The 23,815-nt window shown below is 43.5% G+C and overlaps 1 protein-coding gene across 6 annotated transcripts in view; it reads right to left on the bottom strand.

The window, feature by feature from the left end:
• TMTC1 (transmembrane O-mannosyltransferase targeting cadherins 1) overlaps positions 1-23,815 on the bottom strand; it is a 224,796-nt gene that overhangs the window by 22,427 nt on the left and 178,554 nt on the right. For all 6 annotated transcript variants that reach the window (XM_075940705.1, XM_075940703.1, XM_075940711.1 and 3 more), the window contains 2 exons: positions 13,210-13,353; positions 4,338-4,446 (listed from right to left, as the gene is read on the bottom strand). In XM_075940705.1, the coding sequence (XP_075796820.1) occupies positions 4,338-4,446; positions 13,210-13,353 (253 nt within the window). The remainder of the gene's footprint in view (positions 1-4,337; positions 4,447-13,209; positions 13,354-23,815) is intronic.

Raw genomic sequence — 23,815 nt, 5'->3', positions numbered from 1 at the left:
CTATAAGTGTTCTCTTAGTCGGCTCTGGTTTGAAAACCACCTTGTATGGGACGTAGAAGACATGGAATTCAGGAGCCTGTACTAATTCCCTTGAGCATGAGACTTTCTTCTTAATAACCTCTTTTACAACTACTGGAGCAAAGGAACTTTAAGCCTTATTTCACATCCATAGCTCTTAAATTATTGGGGAACATACTGTGGAGCATCAAGGCAATCAAGACACTTCCACCTGCTCTCTCCTTCTTTAGCTGTCTCCCACAGCCTCAGAAACAGCAGTTTTTCATAAGCATGGTCACTTCATGGGAGCTATCATGAAGTATCCCAAAATAGCTATTTTACATCTATTGAAGCAGCCCATTATTTCTAAATAGATTTCGAAATAACAGGCATCTTATTCCAACATCCCTGTTAAGGGGAATTTCGGAATAGTGAGTTATTTTGAAAGTTAGTGCTGTTTAGACAGCGCCAAATTACAAAATAAGCTATTTCGAAACAGCATTAAAATAAACTGAGCAATTTGCGTAGTGCAAATTGCGTAGCTTATTTCAAGCTAAGGGGGCTGTGTAGACGCACCATAAGTGTGCAACTTTTAGAAACTCAAATCCACTTTTTAAACACATATAAGATAAAATTCTTGCAATGCTACCTCCCCCAGAGTTACACACAGGTTTTTCTAAATTGTTACCAGTGTAAGTCTTGTATATTGTGTGTTAAAAGTAACCAACAATGCAAAAACGTATGACCCAAATAGAAAGAACAAAGGCCACGAGCTTAATTCCTTTTAAGAACTACAAATAATACATTTCTTTAAAAGGAAGAAATTAGACTACAACTGAAAAATGAGATCTAATTTCTCCTTCCCAGCACATACATCATCAGGGCAATGCTGGCAGAATTTCCTGTAATGTATTCCTCAAGGAGATTTGCACGTTTAGGGGCTGACTTCGTAGCCCTTAATCATGTGGAATAGCGCTTACTTGCATGAGTGGTCCCACTGAAGTCAACAGGTCTGTTTGTGTAAGTGGTATGCAGTACAAGGATTGCAGAGTCAACTATTAATCTTGTATGGTTTGAAATGTGGAGGTGTTAAAAAGCTAAAGGAAGTTGTTACCATCTGGGAAAACTGCATAGGCCATCTTTCTTTCCTTCCACTTAGTCAAACCATAAGAGGATGGACAAACTGTGTGCAGAGTAGATCGATTATTAGTGGACTTAACATTTCTAAGTCAAGGGAACTACAGCTAAGGAAATTTCCTTTGGACATATGGCCTTACAACACTGTGTTGTTTTATTATCCTGACATCTCATTACCAGTACTTCTAATTATTGAAAACTAATTAGTATTAAAACCAGCTGTCATCATATATATAGTAGCCCAGTGTCTGTGCGTCTGTAACGCTGACGTACACAGCCACGCCTTCTGGACATGTACATCAGCGCCCCACCCCCTTCTCCTCTCTGTGTGGTGAGCTGTGGCGCGCTGCGCCGCCCCCAGCTGAGCGACGTTCCCACCGGGCCCCGGCGGGAGCACCGCTCAGCTGAGAGCAGCGCAGCTCAGCTGAGAGCAACAGAGGGGGAGGAAGAGGAAGGGGGGCGGGGTGGGGCACCACACAGGGAGGGGAAGGGGGCGGGGCTGGCCGGAAGGGGGATGGGAAGCAGAGCTGGGGGGATATCGAGGGCTGTAGGAGATGATGGGGGGACCCAGAGGAAGGGGGGAGGGAAGCAGCGTTGGCAGGGAGGTGTCCGGGGGGCCGTCAGGAAGAGGGGGTGGGAAGCAGAGCTGGAGGGGAATCGGGGGCCGTGGGGCTGGACGGAAGGAGGGGGGTGGGAAACAGACCTGGCGAGGGGGGGGCGTGCAGCCACAGGCCTTTTGCTTCCGCACCAGGGCCCAGCTGAGCGCCGCTCAGGTGGCCCCGGTAGGACAGGAAGGGGGGTGGTGATGTACACGCCCAGCCCCAGCCGTGTACATCACCGCCCCGCCCCTCTCCCTCGCGGCAGCCTGACTGAACAGGCAGCATTCAGCCAAGCGCCATGGTGGGGGAGAAGGGGAAGAGGAAGGGGAAGGGGAAGGGGAGAGAAAGACAGGAGGAGGAGAAGAAGAGAAAGGGAGAGTGAGAGGCAGGAGTGGGAGAAGAGAAAGAAAGAGACGGAGAGAGAGGTAGGAGGCGGAGGAGAACTGAGGGGGGGGGGAGGCAGTAGGAAGAGAGAGAGCGAGAGAGCTCAGAAGAGAAGACCTAAAAATCCCGTCTTATGATGGGCTAATTGGCTAGTCATATATATAGTAGCCCAGTGTCTGAGAGTCTGTAATGCTGAAATGCTGGCTGTTCCCTCTGGGGGGCCTGTGCTGCATGGAGAATGCGGGGCCCAAACGGCCGCTTGCGCTGCTTGCTCCCTGTGACGGGGCGAACAGGCCCCGCACTGCAGGGCTGGGAGTAGCCCAGGCCCAGCTGGCTGAGAGGGCCCCGCCCTTCCGGCCTTGCTGGGCATGCTCCCAGCAGAGGCCAGGTATAAAGGCAGAGGGAGCCCAGCAGGCAGGAGGACAGCTGGGGGAAGGAGGAGACCAAGCCAGGCCAGTGTGTGGGCAGCCGCCGGGACTAGAGCCGCTGCCAGTGCTGGACCCAGACACCAAAGAAGCAGACCCCGACTCCAGGAGACCGGAACCTGCCCACAACCCCAGCAGGTGCTGCCTCGGAGTCCAGGGGGCCCCCGGGGAACCAGGGGGTGGTAGGAAGCAGCCCAGGGCAGGGGATACCAAGTTTGGCTCGGCGTGTATCGGCCGGATTCCCCGCCGAGCCGGCAGGAGCCACAGACCCTGCCTAAAAGGGCCCTGGGCTGGGACCCGGTGGAGAGGGAGGGCCCGGGTCCCCCTACCACGCAGGCCCCCCCCTGGATAACCAGGCCTGGGGCTGGAAGAGGCTCCTCAGAGGGACTAGGCCTTGATACCGTATATCCCCTGACAGAGGGGCCTGGACTTTGTGTTGGGGCATTAATACCGTATATCCCCTGACAGAGGGGCCTGGACTTTGTGTGGGGACAGTGATACTGTATATCCCCTGATAGAGGGGCCTGGACTTTGTGTTGGGACATTGATGCCGTTTATCCCCTGATAGAGGGGCCTGAACTTTTGGGGACTTTGGGGTGCGGTATGGGCCCGGAATGAGACGCGGGTCAGTATAAGGGGTTCAGCAGCCCCCGTCAGGGGCGTACCCCCTGACACTCCCCCACGACAGCCTGGCAGAGCGGCGCAGAAGTCAGCCGAGTGCCACGGCAGGAGGCAAAGGGGGGCGGGGCGGTGATGTGCGGCGTGACAGAAGCTCCAGGCCCTGCCCCCTGGCTGTGAACGTCACCGCCCCGCCCCCCTTCGCCTCCTGCTGTGGTGCTCGGCTGACTTCTGCGCCGCTCAGGTAGGCTGCCATGTGGGAGCAAGTGGCGCAAGCGACCGTTTGGACTTCGTGCTTCCCAATGTAGCTCGGGGAGTGCGGCGCCCAAACGGCCATTTGGGCTCTGCAGTCCCCTGAGTGAGAGGCAGGATGGGGAGGAGAAGAGAAAGAGAGAGACAGAGAGAGAGACAGGAGGCGGAGGAGAGCTGAGAGAGGGGGGGGGGAGACAGTAGGAGGAGGAGGAGAGAGAGAGAGTGAGCGAGAGACCAGAGGCTCAGGAGAGAAGACCAAAGTGGAGGAGAGACCTAAAAATCCAGTCTTATGACGGGCTAATTGGCTAGTAGAATCCTAGGAGTGGAAGGAACCTTGAAAGGTCATCCAGTCTAGTCCCCTATGATCATGGCAGGCTAGGTATTATCTGAACCTACCTCCTCATCCTCCTTTAATTAAACCTGTCCCTGTGCAAGCACTGGCATTCAAGGTAAATAAAAAAATATTTCTTAGTCCATTTGTTTTGTTTAATTACTAAGATTGCAATAGTATTATTCTCCACTATTTTTCATTGCAAATATACAATTTCAGCTACATTATGGGTTAAAAAGGCTTTTGTGAGCTAGTCTGGGGACCAAAGAGTGAAAGATTTTATGCACAGAAAGAATCAGTATAACCCTGCAAATATGCAGTTATCTGATTTTTATCCTCATCTGCAGATGTGGATGCAGATATCCATTGCTTATTTTTGTGGATATGGATATGTATGCAGATACAAATTTTGTATCTAGAACCCTGCAAACTTTGCGGATATCTGCTTTATATCCACAGGTATCCACGTCAGCAGATGTCAGTGCGGATAACTGTGGCTCATTTTTGTGGCTACAGATGCTGAGGTTGATGCAGATTTTGTATCCATGCATGGGTCTAGGAATGAGCTATCCAAGTCTAAATGTTAGTGGTTACCTGTTCAGCCAAAAGGGAAGCAAGGCTCGAGTAAGCGTCTGCAAACTCTGGACCATACTTAATGGAATCTCTCAATAAGAACACAGCTTCTTCTTTCTTCCCTTGGGACCTGCAAGTCATAAAGGAAACAAAGTTCTTTTAACAACATGTTTAGGTCACCTATTGATTAAATACTTTCAAGAGACTTGAAAGTCTCTGTCTTGTTCTTTTCAACAGAGACTAAATAAACAATTCTGGGCTTCTATCCATAGTCTATGTAACCAGAATCTCCTGAGGCAATACAGAATTCTATAGCCTGTCTGTCAGCAGGAGCGGAAGTGAAGAACTGAAGTTATTGGATACTTGGGAGTCTGTACCTTGGCACCTGCAGATTCCCTTGGATGGATTTCTACAGCTTGCTGGGAAATTTAAAAGTTGAGCACAAAGGTTATTCTCCATCTACAGTACTTCTCTGTATATTGGGAGAAGTGGGGGAGGACGAGAAGTATTGAGACAACCTGTATGTGCTGTTAAAAGGCTGGGGGAGATGGAAGGGGCAGAATGAGAGCAGTGATTTCAGAAGATGTTAGTGAGCATATTTAGTCCATGCAAGCAGCAAATGGGGGGCACATGACCGCATATGGTCCCCAACACGTTGCCTTAAGTGGTGGCCTGTTTTCACGGTAATTGCAGTTATCAACTGGTCAAACCTATTAGGAAAGTCTCAGCGTATATCTTCATTTGCACACTCTTTTGAGAGAGGGATGCAAATGAAGACATTCGAAATTGCAAATGTGGCCGGGATTTAAATATCCCATGCTTCATTTGCATATTTGCGTTATGGCGCTATTTCAAAATAACAGATGCTGTTAAGACGCAGTTATTTCAAGAGAAAACCCTTCTCATGAAATAACTGGTAAACCTCATTGTGTGAGGAATAAGGGTTATTTTAAGAGAAGAGTTTTCTCTCGAAATAATGGCGTCTTAACAGCATCTTATTTTGGAATAGCGCTATTTCAAAATACCGCCATAATGCAAATATGCAAATGAAGTGCGGGATATTAAAATCCCGGCTTCATTTGCAATTTTGAATGTCTTCATTTGTATTCCTCTCTCGAAAGAGGGTGCAAGTGTAGACTTATCCTCAGTGATTTGAGAAGAGGTAAGAGAATCCCTTTAAGAAATGGAAATAGAGGGTCTCATCTCTGCAGCAGCCCTTCACTGGCAGCACTGAAGCAGGCAGGGAGAGGCATGGGAGCTGGCTGAGTTCCTTTGGTTATTCCTGACCCCCCCTCTCCCAACCTTGACAAGTGTGGAGCAAACCAAAATACAGCATGATGCTTTGTTAATTTGTACTGTTTTCCCTTCCATTAGATGCAACCTTTCTCTTAGGTGCAGAGGCCAGGGAAGGTTCTAGGACCAGCCATGGTTGGGGAATCTATGGGTACGTCTAAACTACATGGCTCTGTCGGCGGAGCCATGTAGATTTGTTTGTTCAGCAAAGGGAAATGAAGCCGCGATTTAAATAATCGCAGCTTCATTTAAATTTAAATGAAGCGCGCTAGTCTGGACTCTCCCGCGCCGACCTGAAAGCCCTTTATCAACCTCCCCGGTAAACCTCATCCTACGAGGCATAACGGGGTGCTCGATAAAGGGCTTTCAGGTTGGCACGGGAGCGTCCAGACTAGCGCGCTGAGCCAACAAACAGCTGATCAGCAGGGCAGCCATTTAAATTTAAATGAAGCCACGATTATTTAAATCGTGGCTTCATTTCCCTTTGCCAATCAGCCTAATCTACATGGCTCCATCGATGGAGCCATGTAGTTTAGACACACCCTATGAGAAACACAACTTTTGCTTTTCAGGAGTCAGTGCTATAAGGGCCAATAAGGCCGCGAGGCCATGTAGCAGAGGGGAAGCAAGAGGCATTCACTCAGATTTCATATCATGTATATCTGACAAGGTCTTTAGATTAAGGGGAACCAATCTCTGTTTTTGCAAGAAATCTGCCCACTATGAACAAAAATATTCACAGAAATTCTGAGAGTTTACAACTCAGGTAGTTTCCTCTCCCTTATGTCGGTTATTCTCATATAAGGGAGTTTGGAGCCAAGAGGATTTTCCTTAATGGACAAGACCTTTGGCTCCATTGCAGTGATAGTCTGGCTATAGTGTGGGCTATTATCTGATGCTTGAAGAAGGCAAAACAGATAAGTAATATAAGCCAACTCTGCAGTACGCTACATGGCATGAAAACATTTCACCCTATCTAGGCTGTGACCAGTATCTGCCTCATTCTCAGCTTGCAAAACTACAAACATAATTGTTTATAAAATTATGGAACTCCAGCTGCATTTGTTTAATTCTGAAGTCTACAACGAGGACAAATCTATGGATCACTCATCCAGCAGAACCCTGATCGGGAGGTAGATGCAAGTCAAAGGCAAGCTAATGGCAATTTCATCAGAGCACAATGCACTACCCTTGACATGGGACTCTCCCAGAGGAACCATTATTAAAGGCACTTGCCTTACAGGAAGAAAAATTTAGGCTTTTCAACAGTGGACTGTTAATCAGGACTCTTGGGATCTACTCCCATGTTTGTCGCTGACTCACCTGGAATAGGTCCCTTATGGGAAACCTCTCTCCACTCCTATTTCTCTTATCCACAAAATGGGGATAATAAAACTTGCATACTCCATAAAAGGCTTTACCAACCTTAAAGCTGTTTGTACTTTGAGATCCTGCAGAAATATCTATCTATCTATCTATCTATCTATCTATCTATCTATCTATCTATCTATCTATCTATCTATACAGAGTCATAATTTAATTCAACAACATATACATTTTAAGTGGAATATATTTTCATGATTTTGATGACCCAGTATCACTTTCTCCATTCCCAAGCATCTTGATCATTGCTGAGCTGGGGAGAGTCCCTGACTCTGCTCCTAGGAAAGGGATGGCCAGAGATGATTGGGGAATGCCTAATACAGTGAACTCCAATTTCAGCAGAAGCGTTTACTGTATTTCTCGCCTTGGAAAAAGGAGCAGTTTCCTTTAATGAGTGGCTATGGTTGTTTATTTAGATTGAGCCAGCAAGCTTTCTTTGTGATGGGCGAACAAAGGTATATGAACATCCTAGCCTTTGAAAAGAAGCAAAGGACTCCTGAAGCATTAGAAATATGTGAAGCGCTTGCAGCCTTAGCTTTGAATTTCATAGGAGCAACATGGCCAAGAAACCAGATCTTGTTTATAAAGTGCAAATTTCAGCCGATAGTATTTGTGGCTTTTCGCCCCTTCTAGTTATATAACTAAAAGAATCTTTTCCCTGTGCATTAAGTTGAGTAAAAACAGTTGGGCTAGTCTTTTTCTTCTTACAGTGGTACTCAATCTAAATTACAGAAATGAGCAAAAACAAATAAAGAACCATTTTCCCCCTTACTAATTAAAGACTAGGTAGTTTGTCAATTTATAAAACTTTTGGATTTGTTGGCTGGAGTTTCGTGACACATTTATATAAATTTAAAACAGATGACTGCTTTGTAAAGTTATCAATGGTTTGGCAGGAATGTAGGAAATGCCAGATACAGAAATAAAAGGATTAATTGATCCACCTGACAGCAGTAAAAGTCCCCATTAACCACAAGCATGCACTCCTAATTACTCTTTTTTCCTTAATAGCCTGTTTTTGTTTGATCCCAGAACAATGTGTCTCCTTAAAGGGGAGGAGGAAAAGATTATGAATATTTTTGTTGTGACAGACCAAATTATATTAAAAGAACAGATACAACAACCTCTAAAAGGGCTCAATCCTGTGGCTGCAAAGCACTCTGGCCCTGACATACCCAAGCATGAACGCAGGCTTACCTTTAAGCACATGAGTAGAAAGTTAATGATGTGCTAAAATGCTTTCCTGGATCAGAGCCAAAATGCTCAGCATTTTGCAGGATTGAGGCTGTAGAGGTTTTTTTTATTTTAAAAATGATTTATTTACTCTCATATTGAATGGTACAAAGGGAGAATTTTTTTGATATGCTTATATTCTACACATTCATTATCTATCACAGCACAAGCCGATGAATGAACACCTTTACTGCTATCCAGAGAGAGTGAAATTAATTCCACACAGTGACGTAGGTACCATTTAAACTCATAACACGGATCTTAAGTGATTCACAGGGCCTTGTGAGGGGTCTCTGCACTGGGATAGATTTCATCTGCAGAGAATAGCATAGGATTTAGTTTTCTGTAAAACTTTTCATTTCAAAATATCCCAAATGACTTTATAAAGTGAAGCATTAGAAACTGGTAGAACAGTGACTGCACAAACACAGGCTCCATTGTGCACTCAGTAGGGGCTCACACACAATCTTAACAGAGTAACTGGTATTCCTCAAAAGAAAATATATCATGCAAACCATCAGGGCTATCCTCTTCTCATCAACAAAAGTATCATGCAATCTTTTAACTTCCACTTGGATAGCTCCCAAAGCCCAGGGGAAAGGATCCTGTTTTAACATCATAACCAAAAGACATCTACTGTCTCTAGCTATGCTTATCTGTAAATAAACCAACAAATTGGACAATACGTGTTAAAGTGATTATGGACATCTTATTCCTTTGGCATCCATCTACAATACTGAACCATCCTGTTTGCAGTTTTAAAATAGCTATATTTTTCCGAGAGGGGTAAAACTGTGGCCAATAAGTAATATATATGATTTGGTTCAAGAATCCTGGTTTCACTGTCAGTATTGTGTACAATGCAGAGTTTCAAATCAGAAACTCTACTCAATCTTTGGACTGCTGACCTTGAGATGAAGCAGCATTCTGTTTGGTTGATTAGTAGGAAAAGGAAATTGTTATGTCTCCAAAATGTTTTTAATATTGCAAAGTTACTGATTAATTTAACTTTTCCATTATACCCTCCGTCCCTTTCAGAAAAACCCATAGGGCTATTTTAGTACATTCACACTTAGGCGTGAATCTGAGAAGTTCAAAAAAGAGACCACACTGTCATCTTTCCCTCCTCGAACAGGTGGTCTTGGTAAACCACAGCAATAATTGTACTAGAAATCTTGTGTCCTACTAGAAGTCTTGTGTACTATGCAGTCGGACCTGGGAATAAACACTAGATTTTAGTTAACACGCTTCAAAGCATTTAATCTTTTCTTTGAAAGTGTAGCCATAACGGAGTATGGAAGTTTTTAATTAGACAAAAGTGCTTACCGCCTGTTATATAACTGTACATTTGAAGGGCTACAAAGAAGTCATTTCTCCCACTCTTCCTGCAGCAACAAACTCAGGTTATGTGTGCAGATATGAACACATACATACACATGTATTCCCTTCTCCTATATATTTACAAAAAATTAAGTCTTTTTTAGTGGACTCTCAATAAAATTTGTATGAAAAATTCTAGTATGAATAATCCATATTATTTTGATTTTTCAAGTTAAATCTCATTAGTTCTGAATCTATAGAGATGAGTTAAATATTTACATGATGCACAACTTAAAAGAAATATTAAACCCAAACAGAGAGGCATTTTTAGCCACGATGATTATGGGCTACAAAAGGATGGAGATGTGATTTTTCATTATAGGTGAGTCTAGGAGCGAATGATTTTTATTGAGAAAGCTGTTTGCATGGTTTAACTAAGTTCTGTCCAATATTTATGCAAGGCAAAAAATTATGACATGCAAGTTTCTTTTAGAGTATATAAACAAAGCCAGGGGCTCATTAACTCATAGTTATCATGCAGCACTTCCTGTGAAAATTCATCTTCTAGCCCCTTGCTGTCATTGTTCTGGCCAAAAAGGAAAATGGAAAGTTTTTTTAAAAAGAGACTACGGTGAAAAAGCAAGGATACCATCTTGTGGATTCTAAAACAAATTTACTCAAGCTTAGATCACTAGAAAGGGCTACTTGAATAGACAGGTTATTTCCAGAGGGGAAGGGGAGACAGATTCATATATGTTAACAGCAAATTCATCCCCTGTTAAATACTTAAGTTCCCCCTTACCAAAACTCCAATAGTACTGCCATCTAATAAAGTGCACAGCAGGCTTCTTCCAAATCAAGCAGATATATAAATGCAAGGAATTCTGAAGAATTTGACTCTGGTTTCCCTCAGAACCATTTTTCAAATGCCCTTGTGTAAATACAACTAGTAACATGCATGTCTGAAATATTGCAGACCTGATTTTCCCTGGTGCAGTCATATATGAGAGTGCAAAATGGACAGAAAATGTTACCAAATCTGAATTCTCTGTTACACCAGTGGCAGGGTTTTGTCTCCACTTTGCACAGGTTTAAATGTCTATACTTCATAAAAGGCAGCAGAGAATCAGGCTTAATATCTTTAAGTTCAACTTTACTACTGGCTGCAGTATCTCTACAAGCTATGGTGTAAAACTTGTCTTTATATAGCACATCTTAACCTGAAGGATTCAAAAGCACTTTATAGGACTCACACAGCCACTGCTTTAAAGCAATTGTTTTTGGGGTGGAACACAGCATCTATTTAACAGCCTCACTGTGCAATGGTTTTTAAGAGGGGACATGAGAAACAACTGAAGCGACAACAGAAAGAAAGTGATTACCCATTTTAGAACTTGGTCAGGAGATAGGAGATAATGGGCTGACTTGTGGAATTTGAGGGCAAAGGGCAATGTTCCCTCTACTCTTTCCTATCCATGTATGGATTTTTTCCATCCATGTGAAGAATAAATATTTTATGTGCACCGAAGCATATGCAAATGTGCACCACCAGGAGAAACACAAACCTAGCCCTGTGCGCTCTGCTAATCAGCTAGGTGGCATTTAAATCTCTCCTGAGTGGCTTGACAAGGGTATAGCTTACAGGGAAGACTGGTGAGAGGCAAATGTGGCTTTATGGAGCCCTTTGATCGTAGTGGCTGATTTATACTTCTCTACATTGGCATGACCAGGAATGCTGCACATCAACTGGGGACTGCAGAAGCTCAGAAGCACTTCAGCCAACTAACAAATAATGCCTCAAGTCTTTTTGCCTTTTGGATCTGTGTTTTCTGTAGCTCTATAAAATATTGACCCTCTCTTTCATTTCTCGGGAATGACTTGTCCTCCATACGCCAGCACAAAACACTAGCATTGACCGGTAAAGTTATCACGGTGAATTCTCCACTATCAATAATATGCAGCCAGGTACAAGGCAGAATTTAAGTTATTTTTGATACAGAAGCCTTATTCAAAGCAACGTATAGAACAGTACAGCCCAAAAATGTTTTGAAAATACGATGTTGTTTTGTAACCAACTCAATACCAAACCCAGGTCTACATGAGAAAGAATTTGCTGGTGCAGGCTGGTCTTCTATGGTCTGGATTTCCATAGTCCAGAAATCCCGGAATATTTGCAGTCTGGCATCCCCGGGGGTGCTTCCGGGCTGGAGCACTCACAGGGAAAAGCTGAACTCTGCACTCAGCAACTCCCCCTGCACCTCGAACTCTTCAGGAGGGCTGCAAATAGTTCATTGTGTGGTGCTGTAGCTCAAGGAGAAAGGGAGGGGCAGGAGTGGAGATGGGGGACACTCAGAAGAAGAGGCAGAGTGGCTGTGAAGCCCTGCGGTCAGGGGCACAGACTTGCAATGGGGTCCGGGAGTGCAGCCTGGCTGCTCCAGGGTTCAGTGCACTCCTAGGGTTTTGCACCTTGGCCACGGGGCTCTGCAGCCTCCCTGCCTCTTCCTCTGAGCACCCGCCTCCAGTCCCTGCCAGTCAATACCAGCCCCTCTGCTGCCACTGGAACAGAGCCCCACAGCCAGCAGCAACAGTGGGGTCGCTGTCAAATTCCCCTGGTCTGGCACATTCCTTGATTTGGAACCGGTCAGGTCTAGAAGTTGCCAGACCAGGGAGGTACAACCTGTAGAGCTATACTGGAAAACCCTCGTGCTGTAGGCACAACTTATACGGGAGAAAAAAATGCTCTGGACAGTATGCGGGCTCCCCAGAGGACAGAAGCTATCCTGGCAAAAGCACTTTTTGGCTGGTATGAAGAACAGCTACACTAGAGCTTTTCTAGTGCCCCAGCACTAGAAGGTGTCCCAACCATGTCCCCTTTCACTAGTCATGTCCCCCACAACTTGCTGATCACAAGGACAGAAATCATTGTTGGGGGGGGAAAAATCACACCACCGCTAAGTGACATTACAATGTTAGCAAACATTTCTAGTGTTGGCCTCTTTGTTCCAAGCCTAAGATCTAATGTAAAAAATAATAATAATGGGCTGTACCTGACGAGCATTTGGTGCAAATCAGCGAGTGGGGGCACAAATGACCTTAAGCCGACTTAGATTTTGGATATTCCTGTTCTCAGGTGTAATTTAGGGCAGCCGATGGGCTGGATGAAGTAGTACAAGTTGCTTATAGCCCTAATGAGCTGCCCCAGCACTAGAAGGTGTCCCAACCATGTCCCCTTTCACTAGTCATGTCCCCCACAACTTGCTGATCACAAGGACAGAAATGGGGGCATTAAGTGACATCTGCTTCCGAGCACTTCTATGCCAGTTGGCTGGTGTAAAGGCATCTTAACACAGGCTACTATCTGGCCCAATATTACTTTTTTTCTTTGTTTGGTTAACTTCTCTGTGAGATTCTTTGAGCCAAAGTGACGTGTCTTTCCAAAAAGGAAATTCACAGCCAGTCAAAAAATAACAAATAGCACATCAGAATTCAAAACCAATCACCCTAAACTCCACAGATGTCCTGTCTGCCAGTGAGAACTTAATGTCACTCACCGTTACCATTGGGTAGACAATCTGCTGCTGTAACAGGGCAGGCGCAGGAGAAAGAGGAGGAAAGGAAAGTATTTTAATTTTATTGAAGCCATTTGACCTCAGTGATAACTTACTTGAGCAGGTTTCCAAGATTGAAGAGAGCTCGATTATGCTGTGGATTTAACTGAAGAGCTCTTCTATAATATTCCTTTGCTTCCACCAAGTCTTTGGTCAACGTGCCAAGGTTGTTCAGGGCACTTGCATGACGAGGATACAATCTAGGGAAGTGGACAGTGCAAAATCATAGTCATTCACATACTGACAAACAAAGCTATCTGCTTTAATACTCTCTCCTCCCAATACTAGATAAGGCTATTGCAGTTATGCTCTTTTCTGTAAGTGAAAATAACCCTCTGAACATTGCTGATGTATTTCTCCTCCCTTGCAGAAGCTCCTGATGAGAGCGGAGAAAGAGTTCAGAGCTTTATAGCAAAAGAGGTAGAAGTTTTAAAGAAAGGGATGGGGGAAAATGTGCTCAGCCTCCGTAGAAAAATGCAAATCAGACCTATTCTTATAAACTTCCTGTCAGTTGTGGTGAAGAAGGATGTTTATCGCAGAGCTTGTCCTTCTAGCAAAAGGCAGAGAAGTTTTAGATAGTCAAATTTTTGTCGACCAAAAAATTGTGTCACATGTACATTTCCATGGGAAACGTTTCAGATTTTTTTTCATTTGTTTCCATTGAAAATCAAAAAACTTTTAAACATTTTTTTCCATCTTCATCAATAAAAGGAAGGAACAATCTCAGTTTCAAAACAAAACACATCATTAGATTGCTAAATTATTTTCCACTTACAAAATCAGCTGTACAAGAACATTATCCAGGAAAAAAAACCCAAATGATCAGCCTTTGGAAATGCACTTGTACTGTTGCCTATGTGTGTTGAATTTTCCTTAACTACTAGTTAATATAAAAATGGAATGTAAAAAATTAACTGTTCAAAAGAGAACTTTAACTCAGCTTTTCTGTGTTGCAATGTTATTCCATAACATGCCAAATTCCTCTGTGGTATAATTCTGCTGAATTCAGCAGAAATCTCAACTCTAAATCAGAATTATTTCATAATGATAATAAAACACATTGCAGTAACACCCTAGAAGCCACAATCAAACTTTGGAGCCCTATTGTGTTGGACATAGTACTCCCAAGTATTACAGAGTTTTTCCCTCTCTTTAGCTTCTCACCTGACTACTTTTTCTGCTTACTGCCTCTTACCTTCTTGCCTGGATTCATAAAAATCTGATTTAGGAGTTTTAATTCAGTTAAACCGAAATTCAATGTAATCACTGTACAGTTGCTTCTCCAGCCCTGCCCTCTGTAGTTCTTTCACAGTTGATTTTGTTAATGAGGAATTACTTATGATCAAGGGTTATCATATTTCAAGTTCCCAAATAGAGGACACAGAAGGGGGGAGAGTGAGCAGGAAGCAAGTACAACCCTACCACATCATGCCACTCTTGCATCTGCACTGCTGCTGGCAGTGGTGCTGCCATTAGAGCTGGGTGGCTGGCCGGCAGCTGCTACTCTCCAGCCATTTGCTCTTATTTCAAATATCTACCCAAATGGAGACCAAAAGACTAAACAAAGAGATCATATCTGGAAAACCTAGATGTATGGTATTCCTGATATGAGCCCTAAGGAGCAAGGATGGTCCATTGAACATGCGAGAGCTGGGTCCAAGGCCAAATCTCATTTCCATCACAGACTTCCAACATGACTTTGGACACAGTGGTTCATCTCTTTGTAACTCAGGTCTCCGTTCATAATATAGGGTTAATACTACTTTTTTACTTCACAGGAGTGCTGGAAAGATATACTAAAGATGGAATGACTCAGATACTATAGCAATTAGGGCCCTATAAGTGCCTAAAATAAACAGAATGCTAACAAAGTTTAAGACTGAATCTGGGTATCTCCCTGTATTTCACCCCATGTTTTCTAATGAGGTGGAGATGGGGATTTTCTTTTCTTAAGTAGCAGGAATAATTCTGTATTTTGTCATCGACTTTATATTCTAGTTTTACACCAGTCTCTTTCAGGGTCCGTGGCACTTGAACAGTTTTGGCAAGGGACCTCTTTCTGAGAGGATCTGGAAAAGTAGGAGGGAACTCAGGCAACTGCGGACATGGGTAACTTTCTATAAATAAGTATGGTCAGTGGCTCAAAATCATTTTATTCCTCCGTTGCACTCTCTACTGGACAGGTACTAATACCTGCATGATTGATCTCTAATATTTCCTGGATGCAACCATATATCTTTTTAAAAACATTGTGTTATACTGGTAAATAAACACATACATCTGACACTGTACTGTAACTGATGGCTAAATATTCTGTCACCCTCAGATCAGCATCTTGTGCTCAGCCATGAAAGACCCTACTCAGTCTCGAAACTATACTTGACAGTTTGTGGTTGTACAAGCCAGTATCTTGCACAGCTAAATACTCCAGCACCACCATTCACCAACAATACAACCATTTACCAGCTATTCAATTGGCATTTTTCCCTAATGGTTCTTCTTCTAACACATAACCAAAGAGTTACAAATGAAGGACCAAATTGTGGCTGGCCCTAACACAGCTGCACTGGGGCACAGAAGCCCACCATCAACCTGCACAATCAGCCTGGACTCACCCTCTGGGTGTGGGAGAAAAGGAAAACTTCAGAGTGTTACTTCCACCCTCTGAGCAGATGCGCAGGAAGCGGGTAAAGAACAACCCAAGCCTTGTGTCCATCCCCCAAATGCACTGGCCAGCAGAATGGAATTGACACAAGATAAATGCAGTGGAAAATTCCTTCCATTGGGGACTATGGGGCACCAGGGAATGAATCAAGTTTCAGCAGTTTTCTTGGGCTACTTCAGGGACAGACCAGATATGCTCTTGGATATGGTTCAATGTAGCCACCGAACAGACAGGCAGACATCTTAAGAGCTCAGTTTTGTCTCCCTAGGTGTTTAAGGGAATTTTTTGCTATTGATTTCTTTGGAAAAAAGTTCAGTCACTTTGTGGGTCATTTATTTTATATTTCTGCTTCGAAACAAACCTCTGTGTTATTTTATAGCTAGTACCCACAAAGCATGAGGAGGTTTTAACTTCTGACACCAAACCGTGTTTGAGTTATGAGTGGGCAAAAGCACTTAAGACAATTATTGGAAAAGTCAAAAATATATTAACATTTTACTGCCCGTTAACAGCGTATTTCCTTGAAGCATTCAGAAATAAAATTATTTGGCCTATAAGCATTCACATGAAATTTTAGCCCCAAATTTTCTGGGCAAATTTAGAAGGGAATGAAAACTCAAGTGGAAAATACAGACCCAGTTTCATCCTTACACTGTCCTATTAGTGGCTCCATAAATAAAGGATGTGAACTGTGCATTAAAGGCTCTGCCATTAAATGAAGTCAGTTATACCATGCAGACAGTTCTTCCAGCTGTTCCATATGGTACTTCATGCACTTTAGATTTACTAATGGTCATATGGCCCTTTACTATATTATATACACACACCCACACCCACACCAAAGGATCAGCTCCTGTGCCAGCGTGTATTGATTTAGCCCTAATAAAGTCTATAAAGCTTTACCAATTTATACTAGCTGAGGATCTGGTCCTAAATATAAAGCACTTTTGTGAAAGCCATTTGTAACTTTATCAGAAATTGAAAACAACAGCGGTCATACCCACCTATCCAAACAAACATTAGGAGAGGAGACAGCAACAGAGAAAATCCAACTTGTAGGGAGAGGACATGGTGTTCGATAGGTTTATAAGGAAGGGTCCAATTCTGCTACTCTTACTTATGTTGAATACCTTACTCTGCAAGTGGTATAATTGAATCAAAAGGTAAGGTGCTGCTGCTTAATGCAATAAAGGGGCAGGGAGGGACATGATCAAGTCCTAAGAGGATCACAATTCCACTCTATCTGCCTTCTGTGCATGAACTCCCAATGTTGTCAATCTAAACTTCGAGGAGAGGAGGGGGTGATAAAGAGAGGATCCAACATAGCTCTGAGTGAGACTGACCAAGCACAATAAGCTTGCATTCATCTCACACGTCACGGCTTAATTGATTAAGGGGCTCTAAAAACATTCCCACAAATTTTGCAGATCATCTGCATGTACAAAAGTATTCTAGGTTGGGGTGTTTTTTTGTAACTGAAACATCTGTAAACGCAGCATTTTTTAAATGTATCCCAGTGTCACCTTTTGTCTGTCTGTCTTGTAAGCTCTTGGTGGCAGGGCTGTGTCGTCCCATGTGTTTGTACAATATGTACATGGGGTCTCAATTTCAGTGGGGGCCCCTAAGCACTAAAGTAGCAATAATAATGCAGAGAATACAGATCTTGTTTTATAAATACTTGTGACAGTTTGAGATGCAGAGAGTCAACTTCTCAAATTTGCACAGTTTTATAGATTCTTTTAGGAATCTGAGCTTTCCATCTGGATGGACCTCTCCATGCACATTAGGAATGGTTAGTCTGTTGGCAATATCCCTCTTGCTATATATCTGATTAGGCAGAAATTCCTCAAGGCTTCACATAATCAAATGCAAGTGCTGCATTATTTATGTAAGAGCTGAATTTCATTAAACTTCTCCCTAAACCAGCAGTTCATGTGAAAAATCAATTTTCCCCTTCTTTTAGAAACCCTAGGTATTTTCTTTAAGAATCTGCTTTTGTTGGCAATTATAGCAGAAGTCCTGAAACAGCACAATTCACTTAAAACCTCCCCCATAAAAGCATACTTTGAATAAGGTTGGGCTTTGATTTCTGAAGAAAAGACAAGTGGGATGTTTTCTCCTGGCAAAATGAATAATTCAAATAACTCCTCCGGTGCTGCTGCTGCAATTGTTAGAATACATTTAAGCAGCCATGTCTTTAACTATTGCAGGTATACAATGCATAAAACTCCTGTTCGTAATTATTCTCCAGTTCTTTTAGACTAGCAGCATTCTCTTTAATACAGACGAACAAAAGCTTCATTGACTGGAACAGACAAGAGATTTCTAGTTTCACACCAAAGACACAGAGCATAAAACAGAAACAGATTTTCAATCTTGAAATACCAATGACTATTTACTTTTGATTTAACGTAGAGATTATCTAGCATATTAGTAAAAAAATGTACAGTGGCTCATTTATTTCTATGGTAAAAGATAGTTCTGGAAGGGAAGAGGGAAGGGAAATTTGTTGTTATAAATACAATCTATAATCCACCAAGAATTGTAATACTTTTAATTCAAATATTGGGAAACCACTTAAACAAATGACAAGTCCTGTTCATGATACTGAAATTAAAGGCCTCTTGGTCTTGCGTCCAAGGTATTAAAGGGGGAAAGAACATTAGCTTGATAACTCCCTAACCCCTTCTACTGAGTTCTTTATATTTTTCCATGACCATAAGCCTGAAAGGGAAGAAAGCAAAAGGAATGTGGCTATTTACAACTGCCCAAGGAAACAGACAATGAGTTATGGCAGCTAGGCGAATGGTAAGGTGGAAGCACGAGGGTCCCAATGATTTGCACGGCTGCCAGTGGCCTCAAAGTATGACAAGGAGACAGGTGATCAGAGTCTAAGTATTTCAGTCCCGAACAAAGCCCTGGCCCGCATGGCTGTGGCAGCAGGGGACTGCTGTCGCACACCAGTGCTTCTTCCAGGTGATCACTGCTCCCAAATACTTCATTAAATGCCTTTCAGATGCAGCTCTTGCCACACCTCTCTGCTGGCCATCTCAGCTTTCTTCCGGCGCACCTGCTGAGAGTCATTGAAAGGAAAGGGTGAAACCCAGGGTCTCCACAGAGCTAACTGAGCCTCTGCCCCTACAAGCTAAATTTCAACCACGTTCACCCTCGGGGGCACCTAGAGTCTGAGCACTTTTCCAATTACAAACTTATTTTAGTTCTTAAAAACATTTTAAATTGTTGGCCGACATGAGACCACAGGAGATGACTTCAGCACACTGGTTATTGTGAGAAGCACATTTGTGTTGTCACAAACAGTATTTCAGTGGATTTCCGACTCAGGCTATGTCTACACTGGAAAGATTTGGTGACGAAAGTACTGTCGTCATTCCTAAGTTGCCAAATCCTATTTATACTGCCCCCCTCTGTCTATTTACACTGCTGGCCTCTATCATGGCCACATGGTTATCTCCCCTGCCAACAGAAAGAGCAAAGCAATGTGAGTAAGCATCCCACAGTGCCTGTAACCTCCTTCGGTTGCTAAGTACTGTGCGAATGTGCACGTATTGCTAGGCATTTTGGCAATGTGAAAAACTTCCCGTCAGCTACCACTTTGCTTCCCAGCCTCCTTGCCTCATCCCACCGCTCATCCTGAGTGAGGCATTCACAAGAAACCAAGGGATATTACAGGCTTCCATAGGAGCCAGAGCAGATTTGTGTGAGTTGTGTCACACAAAATAAACTCATGGAAATATGCATCACATTCCTGAAAAAAATGAGGAAGAACGGCTCTTGCGCAAGAGAGGGTTTTAGCACAAAAAGGAGCCATCTACACAGCTCCTTTTTGCGCAAAAGCCTCTTGGGCAAAAATGGTCCCTAATTAATTATGCAAATGAAGCACAGCAATATGCTAATCCATGCTTCATTTGCATATGCTTTTGCACAAGAAGGAAGCAGTATAGACATAGCCACAGGCTGGATGCTAGTAGCAAGCGATAGTAAGGGCTATTGGAAAACCTTACTATTGTGTGAATGGCCAGCAATCAGTCACTATTGTGGTAGGGAGTGAAGTGTACTGGGAAAAAAACCTGACTCTGAAAAGGAGTGTGTGGGCATAGAGGGCGGGTTGCTGTGAAAAGAATACTACATGTGCTGAGAGGGAGGCCTTAGGTTTTGTTTGCTCTACATCTTGATAACACACTTCAGCATCTCAGTTTGGCCTTCCATGAGCTTTAACATGCGTTCAGTGGCTTCTGTTCTGACTTTCATCTCCCTGGCCCTATTTTCCTCTCTTTTCTCTGAAGTGTTGTGTCAGGATATGTAAAAATTAATAGAGGTCTGGGATAGTGGTAAGGGTCAGCCACAGACGGCATTGCCCTTAGGCATATTTTTTCCCTTTGTTTTCGCAGTCTGGAACAATAGATTTGGGTCCGGCCAAAGCAGATATTATCCTTTTTGATGTATAAATTTGCTCTTTCCCTTTGTTTTTGCAGACTAGGAAAATAGATAAGCAAACAGCTGCTCTTCGTTGTTGTGTCTTTTACTTACTCTCACTGGCTCGGTATAAAATATTTTAGGGTTACTTTTCTTGTAACCTCTGTAACCTGCTGATCTGAAAAGTTTGTAGTGCAGAAAAGTGTTGATTTAATTAGAAATTCTATAAATCGTAATTAGGGGCGGATATAATCATATTCATCACCTGCTTATTAATATTCATGGTATGGGAGTTAACATTACTAAATAAGGTTTTAGGGAAAGTAGATGTATGAATTAACATACTAAAATAGATAAAAGGGTGTAACTGGTGCCAAAAGGTTGCCAATTGGACATTGCATTGAATGTCCGAGGTAAACGTGTGTGGGCAATAAAGCAATTCCGTTTACCCCATCTGCTCCTGGGTCGCATGTTTCTTCTCTAACATGTTGAATGCTGCAAAACATCCTTCACTAGATCCTCTCTTGTTCACCGAGGTTTCTTCCTTAGTTGATGGAGTCTGTCTGCGGGAGAGTGTGCCTGACTTTCAGCAACTGAGTGATTACCATTCCTGATAAACACTGAAACATTTCACTAACATGCACGTCTGTGGCCACTTTTCTTGTCACCATAGAGATATACACAGATCTCTCCAAACACTCTGATCATGGTGAGTTTTAAAGGTGGGGAGATGGAGGGTTGGGCATGGGGCCCCAACAAAGTACAGTCCACACTTGTTCAGCAGGTGTACATGGAAACAATCTGTAATAATCCTATACTTGTTCACAGGCTGCCATTACTCTGGCTGACACATCCCTGCTGAGGTTTAACAGGCAAACTCAGGCTCTGCTTATAGATGCAAGCGGGGGGTGCCCTGCTCCTTATGCAGCCAAACTCTGTGCTGCTTTGGTTCCAGAAACACAGGCTGAAAAATGGGTTGGGAGAGCATTGTACTGTGGCAGGAGGGAAACAGCAGCCCTGCCATGGAATCTCCGTGAGAAAATGAACAAGTACATCAGGGAAAGCTTCAACAGCACGTCCCAGCAAGATCCTATTGATACCTGTCTGTACATCCATGCTCTGCTCTCTGCCCCACTTCCACACCGCTGCAATGCACAGCAACTTAACACCCCATGTCGCTGTCGTCCCTGTCCCCCACCCTCCACCCCTGCCAGCAGCTGCAATACAACTTACCCTTCATCTCTTCCCTTGCTTCATTCTCCGTGTACAGTTGCTGAGACTCCTCGGGACTTGAGAAAAATTCCTTGCTGCCTGACATGCAGGTTGGCCCCACAGTGAGCCCCTTCTCCTCATCTGCTTCCTCCTCTTCATCAATAACTTTTGCCTCTGGGTTAAGTGCTGTTTCTGATTCTCTGCTATGGGAAGTATTCACAGGGTCCTTGGCTGGGGATGTAGGATCCCGACCCAGGATTGTGTCCAGTTTTTTATAAAACTGGCATGTTTTGGGTGCCGCACCAGACTGGCTGTTTGCATCCTTCGCCTTCTGGTGTGTCTGATGGAGATCCTTTATCTTGTCTCTGCATTGTAGGGTGTTTCGATTATACCCCTTCACATAAATGGCGCGAGAAATGTGACTATACATGTGCCAGTACCTACCAGTCACTTGCAGCTGTGGTTGCCCTGATTCTTCACCCTTCACACTGACAGCCATCTCTGTTTCCCTGAGAAGGATGCATGAGGACCACTGAAATGAATGTGCAAGTGGGAGAGGCGCATCTGTTTACATGGCTGCAGAGCAGTGGAGTTCAATGCGCTGACCAGAGAAGCTAATCGGACATTGTGGGAAACATCTTGGGAGTCCAATAAACTCAAAAAGCCCCCACTACTATCGTACACATTACGGGTACGTCTAGACTACATGGCTTGTAAACTAGTTTACCGAACATAGTCAATGAAGCGAGGATTTAAATAATCCCCGCTTCATTAAAATAAAAATGGCAACCGTGCTGTGCTGACAATCAGCTGATCCAGCACCACGCGGGAGTCTAGACGCAGATCGATTGACAAGGGAAGCCTTTGTCGACCACTCCCTTATGCCTCGTGAAACGAGGTTTACAGGAACAGTCGACAAAGGCTTCCCTTGTCAACCGATCCGCGTCTAGACTGCCATGCTGTGCCGGATCAGCTGACTGTCAGCACAGCGCGGCGGCCAGTTTTATTTTAATGAAGCGGGGATTATTTAAATCCCCTCTCCATTGGCTATGTTGGGTAAACTAGTTTACATACCCTACATGATTGTCGACAGTCCAGGGAGAAGAAAAGACAAAAGTCCCTTGCAGAGGTGGAAGTTTTGCCGCCTGAACTGGATGTTTGTTGTGACTTCTGTCACGTTGCAATGTGAATGCTCTTCGGGTTTTGTTACCAAAAACGGTTTTTTGGTGTCAAAGCTTGTCAGTGTAGACAAGCCCTCACCCTGTGGGAGAAATCAGCAACTAATTCCATTGGCTAATTCTTTGGTGCTCTGTTTTATAAGCATCTTTTGACGAAGGAATTCAGTAAAAACGAAACACCTGTAAAGAAATTTTCATCTTTAGAACAGCCATGAAGAATGGATCATTACAATACTCCTGCAAGGTAACTAAATATTATTACCTCTCCTTTACTGATGGGAAAAATGAGGCATGGAATTTAAGGGACAGCCTTTGGCAGGTCAGCCCTTACGTTGCAGAATGTTCCTTTGCAGTTTCTCTCCCAGTTCATTAGACGGATTCTTCCAATCCACACCCAACCTCCTTGACTTCACCACTCAGCATAAGAGCGGTGGAAGTACTCCAGTGTAATTTAGGCCTGGTCTATCATCGGAGTTTAGGTCAAATTTAGCTGCTTAAGGTCAATTTTCTAAACGAGTCCATACTACTAAGCCCATTCCATAGACTTTAAGGGCTGCTGAAGTTGATTTTGGTACTCCTGCTCTGGTTGCAGAGAATCAGCCCCTAGTCAAATAAGCTAAAACATTTGCAGGGAGGATAGTAAGACTTTTTAGACATGTCCCCCCCATATTCACCGTAATATTTTATGGACATCATTGTGCCAACAAAAGTAAGACTGTTACATGCATATATCATTCATGTCAACATTTTACACTACATATTTATATGTACACAATTATATTATTTCCAACCAATTTTAATATTACATCACATTCACCTCCATGATAAAACTGCATTTAAAATGATACTTGATAGAATCTTGGAGCAATCCTGCTCCGGCAAGGAGATGCTGTATCTAAGGCTAGTGTTTTGTCGCAGAGATTTTTAGTAAAAGTCATGGACACAGGTCACTAAAGAAAAACTCTCAGAAGCTGTGACCTTGGCGTGATTTTTACTAAACTATCTGGGACCAAATGGGAATTTGCAGGGGGGCAGTGGTGGCGTGGCTAGGAGCTCCAGGGGAACCCATCACTGGTTGAGCGTCAGAGCTCCAGGGTCACCCAACCCCCATGGCTGGGAACTGTGGAGAACCCTGCCACCTGTGGCAGCTGGGAGTTGAGGAGTTTCCCTGTT

This window comes from Pelodiscus sinensis, chromosome 1 (assembly GCF_049634645.1).
Source record: "Pelodiscus sinensis isolate JC-2024 chromosome 1, ASM4963464v1, whole genome shotgun sequence".
Classification (NCBI taxonomy): Eukaryota; Metazoa; Chordata; order Testudines; family Trionychidae; genus Pelodiscus; species Pelodiscus sinensis.
This window is presented reverse-complemented; position numbering and strand designations above follow the sequence as displayed.